The 13,198-nt window shown below is 41.2% G+C and overlaps 1 protein-coding gene and 1 long non-coding RNA gene across 20 annotated transcripts in view; one reads left to right on the forward strand and one right to left on the reverse strand.

The window, feature by feature from the left end:
* The window catches only part of LOC110407211, a 44,701-nt gene extending 38,673 nt beyond the window's left edge, over positions 1–6,028 (forward strand). For 7 of the 14 annotated variants that reach the window (XR_002443797.1, XR_002443802.1, XR_002443794.1 and 4 more), the window contains one exon: positions 742–4,521. This is a non-coding gene — a long non-coding RNA (uncharacterized LOC110407211). Of the gene's footprint in view, positions 1–741; positions 4,522–5,570 lie in introns of those variants that run through there. The other 7 variants (XR_002443796.1, XR_002443795.1, XR_002443798.1 and 4 more) reach the window with 7 other exon arrangements.
* STXBP4 (syntaxin binding protein 4) overlaps positions 1–13,198 on the reverse strand; it is a 58,321-nt gene that overhangs the window by 22,823 nt on the left and 22,300 nt on the right. For all 6 annotated transcript variants that reach the window (XM_021414625.1, XM_021414624.1, XM_021414626.1 and 3 more), the window contains 4 exons: positions 7,817–7,993; positions 6,111–6,227; positions 5,019–5,068; positions 4,538–4,671 (listed from right to left, as the gene is read on the reverse strand). In XM_021414625.1, the coding sequence (XP_021270300.1) occupies positions 4,538–4,671; positions 5,019–5,068; positions 6,111–6,227; positions 7,817–7,993 (478 nt within the window). The remainder of the gene's footprint in view (positions 1–4,537; positions 4,672–5,018; positions 5,069–6,110; positions 6,228–7,816; positions 7,994–13,198) is intronic.

Raw genomic sequence — 13,198 nt, forward strand, 5'->3', positions numbered from 1 at the left:
CTCACCATAACATAGCTTAAAAAATAAACAGAAGAAATTGATAGATTGCATATTTTAGCTGTTAATGCCTGAGATGTAAGACTTTGTCTGTGGTCCAGAAAGTAGCAGCAACTTAACTACCAAGAGAACAGCCATCCATGGCTGCTGACCACCAGCTCTTCCCATCCCCTTCTTTTTATGTGCTGCCAGCTTACAAGGAAAATGAATGCAAAACATGGGCAACTGAACTTCTGCCTGTAGGATCTTCATCAGCAAATGCATAATGCGTATGTGGTACCTAGAAAGATCAGTATCGATCAGGGCAGCAGGATTTTTGGAAGCTACATTTTTGGAGATACTTTTAGTGAACTTCAGAATGATTGCCAGATCCCAGGCTGGAAAGAGATTAAAGGAAAATGATGTCAAAAAATAGTTGAAGATACGCTGCCTTAGTGCCTGCGATCAGAGAAGCAGGCTTCTTAGCACTTAACGGATACTGATGATTGGGATTACACCAACAAGGGCAGAACTGTATCTTTTAATAGAAAATTCAGAGGCAGAGTGAGGAAATTAGCAGTCAGAGTACTTGAAAGCTGCATTATTCTACTGCACATTTCAAAATGCTCACTGCCTGCTATTGTATGAAGAGATAAGTATGTTCCAGAGTTAATCAGATTTTTGCCATTATCAGTAGCAAGTATATTTCTTTTTAAATTTTGTAATAGAAAAGAAGAAGCTGCCTTCTCTTTTTTTTTTTTTTAGAATGATCTTCACCATATGGACTACTAAGTGCAGCCAGCAACTACTTTTAAATGCTACAGTTCCTTCGCTGAGGCATTATGATCCTTTGTAAGATGAAAGTAATTTTCTTTATGTCTTAAGGAGATGCTAGTACTCGGCAAAGCAGAAAGGCCTCCCAAGACTTACTGCCTAAAAATAGCTAACAGCCTTTCAGGAAGATGGAGAATGAACCTTTCAAGAGATGCGCCTGATTATTCTATTTATTACTTTGATTGCATTTCTGGATCTGGAAGATCCCGTAGCAGTAAGCACCATAAAACAAAGGGGTTTGGGTTTGTTTGTTTTATACAGAATCCTGGCTTAAATTGCCAAACTGACATCACCACGTCGCTGTCACTCAACCTACCGAGCTGAAAACTGCTCTGCAGCATTGTTACAGACAAGGCAATGTGCACTTGGAGACTTTCTAGAATACACTGAACTTCTTTTAAACCTCTTTCCCCAGGCAAGATGCGATGCTATTATGAAGAAGAGGTCACTCTGCGTGGCTAGCTCATGCATATGCCATTTTGTCCTGGATGTCAAGGATGATTTTTAACAAGGAAATCAGTTTTCATTTAGAAGAACGCTCTACACCTAGAAGTGTTTCACATCTACTGTAAGTAAAGTAAAAATCTATTTTTGTTAGGAATCCTTTACTTCGTGTTTAACAGAATGAAACAAGCACAGAAAGTAAAAATTAAAGCGTATAATGATGAATGTCCAGCAATACATTTTTATCCACTTGGCAGTCTCAGAAATACTCACTCCAGTTCTGTGAGAACTCATCGACAAATTTTAATTTGGAGACCCTTGTCTGGATAAAAAGGAAGCCTTCAAAGTAGTGTCTGCAATCCTTTTTTCTTTCATGTGTAATATTTATGAAATGCTACATACACGAGAGCCCCTTTTTAGGGCAGCACATCTGCAAGAAATCAGAAGATCACATAGAGAATGTGTTGTGAGAGTCTGGCATAGAGGACCGCACGCAGAATGCCATTAGACAGTTACTGTGCTTTAACTATTTGTCTTTTTTTTTTTTTTTTGAGAGAGGGAGGAAAGCTTTAAAGCCTTAATCTCATACACAAGCTCGTCACATCCCAAGTCTATCTGTAATGCTCTCCAAATGAGAATGAACTCAGAAGGATGACGTCCAATCTTTAAATCCTTCTCTGCAGAGCTATTTCTACCTTCCAGGTTCACAGAATGGATCCTTGCTATGGCTCTAGAGCTTTCTGACGCGTCCTACCTGTTATGTTTGACACAACCACATGTTAGAATTCAATTGTACTTAGGACTAGAAGTTCTCCTTGCACGATTCCCTATGTATTGTGATAGCAACAACTTAATGTGACACAACACTTCCACCGTCACCGGTGGAAAACAAACCCCCCTCCCTCCTGGCCACTGTTATTCTTCTCATCTCCTCCAATCCTTCTCATGTTCTGGATACTTCTGAACAATTGGTTTATCTTCTTATTTTGTTTCCTTCTTCACAGAGTGTGTGATATCATAAATGTGGTCAATAAATCAAAATGTCATGCAAGTTTTTATCTTGAATTGTTTCCTCAACAAATCTTTATTCAGTCCCCTTCTAAACTGATTTCCAACCAATGTATAAAGAATACTAAAATGTCTGATGCAATGATTATTGTCACCAGAATTCTCCAGCTCTAAAAAACTCCTGCAATGTGTTGGGCCATTTCTTTTAGTTTTGCAAACCAGTCCATCTAAGCTGGATTAGAACTGACACGTTGGCTCAGCTAAAGTAAATACAATCAAAGTATAATGACCATTTTGATGGTCTGACCTGGGAGTCTTTGAAAAAGCAGCACTGCATGTGATTTATCAGGGCAGCCTGTCAAGAACCAGTGTAACTTTGACCAATGGGAACAGATTGCTGTTAACAACTGAACTGAGGAAACACACGTACCTCCACAGGAAACTGCAGGCTACGTCCACTCCCTACAGCAACAAGATCTCCATTAGAACCCTATCTGATAAATGTTCGTGTAAATTCAGCAGAATAACATTCTGTAGACATTCTGGTAGGAAAGCAGAATGTTACAGTCAGTTACTCCTCATTTTGGCATCAAGTTTCTGCTTTACCAGGAAAAAAGGTACTCTGGAATAACTTCATATTCTAATTATAGTTGGAGGAAGGTGCATGCTGACACTGAACCCGCACTGTTCTTTGGTGCTACCAATGATTTATTCTACCAGTTCTTGCCCAATTTTAAATGAAAAACAGCTATCCATTCTGCTGCTGAATTGATACCAGATTTAAAAGCTCTGGAGGATTGTTTTCTAAAAGATATTTCCCAACTTCACAACTTCTCATTTTAAAGTCCTTAGCAATAATGCTAAGGTTTCCTATAGATTTGGGGAAATCTTCTCAGTATGATGCATTTTTGCATCTTAGAAGAGGTCTGTATTTGTGTGGCTTAAGATAGTGAGTTCTTAAAACTTATATTCCAAAGTCTGGCAGCTCAGACTGCATTCACTACGTGCGCTTTTGTTCAAAGCGATAAATGTCAGCAGAGATATTCCCACCAATGAGTTTCAGGTTATTTCTCAAGAAAATGAAACCCAGGTCTCTAGAATCACACGTGGTGCTCACTTCTGACTACTTCCTCCTCACACATAGAGCAAGGTGATCTTAAATTACAGACAGACCCTGGCACGTGTTTTTGGAAAAGCAGTGAATGCTATTGCACGGATCTCAAATAGCTTTTATTACTCTTCTGGTTCTTTGTTCCACGAGCTATTCGTAAGTTAGAAGTCTGTTAATGAATGCAAAAACAAAGAGAATGTGCAAAAGGCAAGGGAAAAAGAAGAACAAAAGTAAAAACTGAATCCACTGCTACCAAAGTACCAGACTACCAAAACAGCACACGTGCTAACAGAAGTAATAGAAGGAAATGCCCCGAGCATTGTCCTCGAAGAATATTTAAGATTCCAAAAAATTCAGTGACTTCATTACCGCTCATAGCACTGTTACAAAGGTCTTATTTACTCCTTTGTTCTTTGTTTACACTGTATATTTTCTGAAGAAGTCACACTATTATCTGCTATGCAATTCAGTGAATTAGCAAATATATCCAATTTAAGTAAATAGGGTAATTATTACTACGCCCAGTTGACACTGGTAACCTTTGTGTGATGAACTGTCCCGTGATATCTGCTTGAAATTAAGGAAGAAATGCATGTACTATTTTAAGAGCATTAAGAAGGAAAAATACTTCTAACTCCAGACAGATAACAGTTTTTCATCATTCTGCATTCTTTGTCTTTCCAAAGAAGTACCGACTGAATCTTAAGCAACCAGAACGAAGGCAGCTCTGCAGTCTTAGAACGAAATGCAAGAATAATACGGTGAATAAATTCTCCTGGGTGAAAAAAGCCACCAACTCTCCATGAGAGAACAGCGCACTTGTAGGAGTTCAAGTGTTCATTCAAGTGCTAGGGTTGGAAACACCGAAGGGGCAGGAGCAGCAGCCCCAGCAGCCCCTTTCCTGCTTTCATAGGTCTTTTGTCATTCTGAAAGAGGCTGGATTCTGGTAACCGTACCCATACCACACCCCTAACACAATGGGAACAGAACCCAATACTCAGGAGCCTTTTTCTGCACTTGGGAAAAACAAACAAGGTGACTGCTGAAACTCATTATGCTCAATTAGTGAGAAAGATGCTAAAACCCAATATTTAATGAAAGAAATGAAGTATTTATGTGCACGTGCACAGGTGTACACACACGCAGGCACACGCTCTTACTCACAGTTTACTTCCAGAATGGCACGGACAGACTTGGCGAGGTCTCTGGCTTCTGCTGCGAGAGCCGTGGTGACAGTAGGGCCCATCCTCCCCAGCCGGGCAAGAAGCGCTTTAGAAGACAATGGTGTCCTTCTGTCACTAAAAGGAGGGGGGAGAAAAGCACTTAATTGTAAGATGAGCAAAGGTTCCTTTCAATAAAGTAAAGCTGTGTTTCTAGATCGGCTTGAGTGTTATTCTATGAACAAGAAAGATTTGTATCATCAAGCAGAAGTTTGTCTCAGAATTAGTTCTGTCTGTGTAACAAAGACTTCTAGGAAAGTTCAAATAAAACAACATATTTAATTTCCCACCCCTGCATTGAGCATAATGGCATTCAGAAACATACAACAGAAAATTACAGGAAAAAAAATACATACAAGACAATTTTTAGGGGCAAAAGTAGACATTTTCAATATTAGTACAAATAACAGCTGAGATCTGCTTACCTCAGAACAGCTGAGGAAGGAGAGTTGTCTGAAAGCATTTCATGCACAACCTGTTGGCCACAGTCAAGAAGTTAACACATATAAACCAGCTCAGTCAAGAAGGTAACATCTTAGGCACTTGGGCTTTGATTTTAAAGAATCTAGGCTCTTCCAGTGCGATGTGTAGAAGTAATTCCCCTTCAATTTTGCCCCAGCTACAAAATCTATCATCAGAAGTTACAAATAGGTTACTACAGAAAATACTTACAAAGTCACTATCCAGGCTATTTTCATTTTCCCAGTTTTTCCATACTCAGTAATTTCCAGCTGCCTTTTATTTTTGCAAATATTAATTTCATCAGTATTTCCAGAAAAGTCTATGATGAGACACGTTCATGTACATAACACGCTAATGCATGGCAGTCAGTGTGGTCACAACTTGACAAATCATTCACTAACACTTTCATCTTGAAAAAGATAAATGGACGGGTCACATTAAATAATAAGTATTCATGATATTAAAATAATGAATGAAACTGATTACTGCAACTATCTTCTCTTATGTGCTGGTAGGATGTGTCAGTGCACGTTGGAGCAGGCTGCCCATGGAGGCTGGGGAGTCTCTATTAGTGAAGATGCTCAGAAGCTGAGTGGACAATGCCCAATGCTGTGAGGAGAAGGAGGACTAGATGGCCTCCAAAGGTCCCTTTCAATCTCAACTATTCTGTAGGTTAATTTAAATATTTAAGTTAAATAAAAAAAATTATAACTCCTTTTCCATGAAATAAATACCTTAATGTCATTTGTTTCTGTTTCAGCATTTCAAAATATTATTAAATACCATTTTTCTGCCTTTTTCCTCTGGGGAATTTCACAGCAATCACGATGCTCGTGAAAAAAACATTTGAGAAATCTGACTGGTTTCACTGACTCCGTGTACAGCAAGATGAAAAGACAAAGCACATTCCTACAAGAACACTTCTACACCACCTTTATTTCCAGCACGGTGCATCCAGCTGGGGAATGGTTTCTGCAAACTACAGTTTATATTCAGCTTTACTCCTCAGCAGCATCGACATACAGCTTTTCCAAACAGAACAGTGCCACAGTTACCTCCACGAACTGCAGCAGTTTTTCAGTAGCCACCTCAAAGGTCTTCCTAGCCGACTCCGATTTCCGCAGCTGGCAGTCAAGGACAGTAACCCTCTTTCTCAAATCTTGGATGTTATCCTGGAAAAGATGTTTAGTACATGCTGGTTTAAGGCTTTTATTTTCATCGTCATCTTCCATGGCTCACAAAGAGAGGTGGTGTGAATTCAAATGGATGTCTGAAATGTTTAACACCTTATCTTTTCTACCCATACCTGCTCAGGTAGGTATGGCCGAGCTGCTATAAATAAGCTCCCAGGTATCACATCAAGGTAAATTCAGACTGGCAGCTAACAGCAGTGATGGGCTGAAACTTAGAATGGTTTGTACTGATTCATGGACAGATGAAAGATACCAAAGTGACGCTGGCAGGACCTGTCAGCTAGTGTGCAAAAAGACATGGTCCTCTAGTTTGTATATCCTTGGCCAACAGAGTAATTATGGCAACAACGTGGAGAAAATTACCCCCCAGGATTTCTCTGTGTGCACTTGTGTAAGCCATCAATCTGAGTTATGCATCCTTCTTCTCCTTCAGCTACAGACAGTGCGAGCCCTGCACTACTGAGTCTCCCTCATCAGCTGAAGTGCTGAGGCTCAGGGTTTTCTCGAGTCCTTGGAACTGTTCACGCGACAAGACCACGAGAAAAGTTGTCAAATCTATGTAGACTGCTCCAAAAGTAATGCCTCCTATTTAGATACACGGAAACTATAACAAAGACCACTATAACATTATTTGACAGAGCAAATTCTCAGCTAGGAAACACTGTTTTTAACATAGGCACCGCCTTTAGCTCTGCATGTGGGTATTTCACCCCGAAGCTCGGACTCATCACACACACTCACCATCAGATGAGGGGAATTTCTCCCTGGGAGTCACACACTTCCTACATTGCTCCTTTGTAAGCTTGGACACCACAGGGGTCAGTTTTATCTTATTAAAACCTTTTAATATTGAATTAATTCTCGTGATGAAAAAGGCAGCATTTCAGTAGGTCTCCTTCACCATTAATTCTTACGCACATCTCTTCTTCATGAGAAAAAGAAGGCAAACCCACAGATGCCAACCTGTTTGCGCTTGTTCAAACTGTGTGTAGAAAATTAAAAAGTGCCTCCAATATCTTTATTCCTCAGCATGTTTTGAAATGATTCACTGAAAATGAAGTAGTTTTAAAATATGAGGCTCAATTAAAAAATTATAAGAAATTTCACTGGCAGATTACTGTTAGCATCATTTAAATTATTATCTTGATTAAATCCAAATGTACTTAAGAACAGTACTGTACTTTATAACATTATTAATCTAACAGAAGTATAAAAAATATTCAGGTCACTCTTACATATATACAAAGGCATACAAATGTGTGTGTCATCTTCACAGCTGCTATCTGCAGAGCAGAAACTATTCCCTGCCCTAATGCTCGAGATGTGCCATGCTGACCTACGCCCCACAGTGCTTCCAGCTCCTGTTTTTCCAGCCCAAAGATATCTGGATAAAGGAAGACTCATGCACTTCAACATTATCCCCTTCACTACGCATCATTCCAGTTATTGAATAATACAAGACAAACAGTGACCTACTTTAGAAAAGCAGATGAAAAGAAAATGAAAACAAGATACACGACAACAGCAAGGAAACCATGGTAACTATGACAGGAGACTGCTTTGCTTACTTTATTTTGGCCACAGTGATCAGAGAGCTGAGCCTTCAGCTCCACTATTTCAGCTTCTAATAGGCGAATTACTTCTTCGTAGTCCATCTCCATCCCGCGAGCCTGTCTCTGTGCAGCCTCTGCAAGATGAATCCTGCTTCGCAGGGCTCTCGTCTCCTCCACAGCCGCCTTGGCTTCCTGTAGATTAACACAATTTAATTGAAAAGTTACAACTCCTGCTAATAACAAAGGTTTTTTAAAAAGTGCAGATCTAGCTTCAAAGCACCGTGGTTGGCGTTAGGGCTTCCTTGTAGGGTTCACAGTTAGCCAGTCCATTTCCTGATTTTTACATCAAGTTTTTACAGAGAGAGATGATATCCCTGATAAATTAAATCATTAACTCCGTGATTACTTCAAATCCAATTGAATGAAAGGCTTTATAGAAACGTATCCAAAGCTGTCCATTTTTCCCATCGCTTCTGTAGGAGATGAAGTCCTTTTCACGATGTTACTACATATTTTACTATTATTGCCTGAGTTTGCACATCATGCAGATGGATTTCCAATGCAAGCGTTCAGTCCAAACTGTTCTCAAAATAAATGCTGTTTTTAATTTTTCTGCCCAGTTCCTGCTCTTGTTATCCTGCATTATCACAGAACAGCACTATACAAAATTTATTTAGAAATAATGCCTAGAAAACCAGAAATGAGAAACTGTTAAGCTCTAATTCAGCTAAAAGTAAATGCTGTAAAACACTGATTTAGAAAAGGATATTGCTCAGTTCATTTTACTGCTGAATATCAACTCCAATTAAGTTTCATTTGTAAATTTACAAAGTGAAACCAAAGGTCTGGACCACAGCTTCGGTCACGCTACACGAGAACCCCCAAACCTCCTCAATAGGAGCGCAGGGATCCAGCTCCAACACTGGAAGCCACCCTTCCCTTTGTTTTTTTATCACCCTGGAAAAAAAGTCACTGTATATAACCTGCATCACTAAACTTAGAACCTTTAAATAGAAAAAAAATCACAGAACTAGAAACTCTTTGTACAAGTTCCTCAGCTGATGTCCCATTCCCAGTTTACCCGCCGCATCTCACTGTAACTATATCCTGGTTGGGAATGGCACTGGGGGCACACAGGGCTACCAGAGGAACAGCCACTGAGAACCCACGGTAAGGAGACAGGGCATTGGACTGCAGACCTGCTTCTCCTGAAACTGTACGACAAAGGCTTCAATTTTTCATGGAAAAATGTCATACCATGTTTAAAAGGTGTCACAGTATAAATGTCTAGAAAGGTCAGCTAAGCTTACAAAGGCAGACTTAATTCTATTGTTTCCTAACTTAGAAGCATTTCTCTTTTGCAAGCAATACTCTTCAAGCCAGGTTTTCCTACGCTTTGTCTGAGTGCTTCTCCTGTAGAACCATCGCCAGCTCTACCCCTGTCAGTTTCAGATGTTTTTTAACCTGTAATCTGTTAGCCCAAAAAAACAATTATATTTTTTCAGGCTGTAAGTAAACTAATCTGAACGGCATATATAGGACACCATCGACCTCTTATTTACAATGGTTTCGCAACATAATACCAATCTGGATAATTGCCAGGGACATTCTGGTCTTCTGGAAAATAAAGCATTAGAAGGAGCAAGCATCCATGTGGCCAACAGCGGCGTCGTTAGCGAGCACAGATGAGAGCGGTTTTATACAGATAAAGACCTTTCCATTATCACTGATAAAAGATACATTTGAATAACCTTTAATTTGATAGCAAGTATATATATATATTTTTCTTTTAGAAGCTCAAGCAGCATTAGGTGCAGCTGATGTATTCTCCATGACTGTCATCTGCACCTGGAAACACAGACCAGGCAGACACGCAGGGTCTGTGCTGGGCAGCCCGTCCTCCTCCTGCAGCCATCGCAGCCCGCACAGCGCAGCCCTCCCGCACGGGGCTCACAGCTGCTCCCTTTCCTTGAAAGAAGCCAGGGGACTTCTCAGAAATTCGAATCCGTTTCTGCAGAGATCAAACCTACTGCTTCTGCAGGAGGACCTTCCTGCCGCTCTAAGAAACACGGTGACTCATCAGCAAGAAAAGCCGGTCCCTGCAGATCACAAATGAGGTTCTCATAGCCTCAAGTAGCGCAGGTACCAGCAATGAGCCCAGAGGGGGAAAGGCTCTTGGAGAGAGAAGTGAAAAGGTAATTTTGCGTGAAGTTTGCTGAATATAAATGAACGCAGAGGCACTGACAAAGGGTAGCATCTTAAAAATGCATACATGAGAATTATTTAAATAAACTGATATCAATTAAGTCATGGGAGAATTGCTATAATGAAAAGGGAGGTCTCTGTTTTGAAATAAGACTTCCTTGAGATAGAGGTTTAATCTCTTATAACCCAGAATTGCCTTCACTCCTCCATTGTTTTTTCTGAAACCCAATTGTTGAATATTAATTCCCCCGTAATAGCAGACTAAGTATGACCAGATTTCAACAATGAAAGACCTAAAGGAATAATTAACGAACAATGGACTCTTCTATTACAAGAAACAATTATCCACACCAGAACTGAATTAGCAGGATTTTCTGACAAACCAGAGCTGTTCGCTAGAGCAGGGAGCACAGAGGGAGGATGCCATCAGCTCTCCCAGTTCTGCAGAGACTCCAGCTGGCACCGCTGTGCCGTGCTTGGTTCTCTAACTCACGGAGGTGAGGGGCATCCACCACGAAGTACGGGTGGGCTACAGCACGCTGCAGCGACACTTCGTCTGTGGGCCTAAAGGAAAACACAACAGAAATGGGATCTGCAGCTGCGAATATTTTACCCATAGAAATGCTGGATGGAACCATTTGTCCCAATGGGGCACGAAGCCACCAGCACAGCCGAGCACAGGCTGCAGAACAGAAGCGGGATCCCTACAGAAGGAAGGCAGGGTTCTTACAAAGCCACGTTTTTCTCCTTTGAATGAATTCAAACGTTGAAAGAAGGTTTTGTCTGAGAAACAATCCAGCCACCACAAACACTGGAACAAAGGTATTCTTTTAAACCACCTGAAAAAGCACTGCTTTTTTCAGTTATGCTTATTAATTTTACAAAAACTACATACTGAAAAAAACCACTCTAAGAACTTCAAACATCTTTACAATATATTAGAATTCTAAAAAGCCGATGAAATAAGTAAACACAACGTTTCTTTCAGAGTGCAATTATACACCACTTCAAAACTAGCACCCATTCAAGCCCTGGTCTCCAAAGCAGCATTGCCTTCCCCTCGGAAAACAGAAGCCCAGAATGGCAAATCTCAGCCCTACGAAATGGAAGCGCAGCGGTCAGGGAGGGATGCTGCAAGCAGCGCTGCACCTTTATGGTCTGTCACATTTACGGTGTTAAGCCGAGGTGCTTCAGCTGATAACAACTGTATAGAAAAGCTCTAGTACAGGAAAAAAAAAAAAACCATTCAAGGTTGGTACGATGCAGGACTTTCAGGCTGTACAGAATACAGTCAGACTCCTCCAGGAAGAGAAGCGCCAGCATCACAGATCTCACACTCACAAAGCTGACCAGACTTCAGGTACCCACATCATCCTTCTGTTCTGCGCTGATTCCCGCTTCCTTAGGAACTGATGGAAAGCTCAACGGCACGCAGCGTGCTCTCACCATCCCCAGGAATTATTCTAACTGCCACAGACTAATGCTGGAAAACAATTGTCTCATTTTAGCTATATTTCTAATCTTAAAGAGTTGCTGTTTATCCTGTTAGCTACCCATTCAAGCACCACTTAATGAATGGGTACTGGCGAAACACATCCGTTAAACAGAATATTTGTACGCTTACCCTAATTAAGCTGTAATCTCTGGGATTTACAATTAGCAGACAATAGAAATAGCAAAAAAAGGATACTCCTGTGTAAGGCTGGTAGCCTCATTTAAAGCCTTGTTTTATTAGGAGAATAATGTATCAAAAGTTCAAATTGCAGTGAATTCATAAGACCTTAAGCGTGTCTGTTTACTTGAGCTGGGCCATTAGCACGCAGTAATGTTCCATTAATTCATTTCACTGGCTTGAGCTGAAGCAGGAATCCTCAACCAACCCGTACTGTTTCAGCCCTTCTTGAGATTTTTCTCTTCAATTTACAGATGATTTCTTCTCTGAATTGCCACTAACCTCCGTTTCCTGAGCTAAGATCACGCTGGGGGAGAAAGGAAAAGAAACCCTGCAATGCCTGCCTACCTGGCTGAGAAAGCTGCAGGATCTTTTGGGAAAAGCCCACCAACAGCTGTGCCTAGAAAAAATCTTAACAACGCACAGTGCTGAGCCTCCTCCATTAAGGACTCCACCGCACCATTAACTCTCATAATGAAGATGTATTTCTTAATACACATACAGAAACAGAAAGGCAGCATTCAAGTTATGGCTTCTCCCAGACTGGCAGGAAGAAGGGTGAGAGGTGGACTTCGCTACACCAAGAAGAAAGTTTCTCACGCTTCCACAAAACCCATTTTTCACATTATTTCTCCTGAAATGAAGCACCTTGGAGAGCCTGCACCCACAGTGTTTCTGAAGGTTGCACGCAGCATTTCTGCGATTACACTTCTATGTGGATAAATATCTAAATTTCATATATAAAGTACACCCTCACGTTTGCTCTAGGAAACAGATCTACCTCCTCTGAAAGTCTGAGCACCTTCAATGCAAATTAATTTGCTGTAGCCACGACTTAAGGCCACAAACCTATCATCCTTAGGTCAGCAAAACAGCTTCAGTTCCTTGCTGAGTGAAAACGGAATGCATGTGCACACTGCCACTTTCCTAAGACAGACCCTTCCCCTCCTACAACAATCCCTAGATGCCAGAGGATTCAAAAGGAGGTTCAGATAGCAAGCCAGAAGTCTATCGTTATAAATTAAATGGCAACTTGCAGTAAATACATATATCTGCTATATTATATAGAGTTATACATAAAATACTTGAAAACACGTGCAGTATAAACAGAGCTGTATTGCCACCAAAAGCCTTCTCTGTCCCTCCAAAAACAGGTCTCAAACAAAAGCCCTGCTGCCATTCCGCACCGTTTATTATTCTCAGTGTCACTACCCGGGCCCTTTTCACCAGCCCTCCCTCAAAACGCTCAGTACAACTCTCGCTATTTCTCCCCTTTGGGCTGCTCCGCTCCCTGCAAAGCGACCTTCGCCACGCGCCAGGACTCGACAGAAAAGTAAAAGCACGAGGACCTCCCGAGGCAGAGAGGGGGAATTGCTTCCACCGAAACCGACCAGCCCCGCCACGAGTCCCCCTGCTCCGCAACAGCGGCCGTGCGAGCTGAGCCTCCGCGAGGAGCTGCTGCCCCATTGCTTGCGGGTCAGGTTTTCACTTTCCACTGGCTTTAGTCTGGACCGACGGAC

Source organism: Numida meleagris, chromosome 17, assembly GCF_002078875.1.
Source record: "Numida meleagris isolate 19003 breed g44 Domestic line chromosome 17, NumMel1.0, whole genome shotgun sequence".
Lineage (NCBI taxonomy): Eukaryota > Metazoa > Chordata > Aves > Galliformes > Numididae > Numida > Numida meleagris.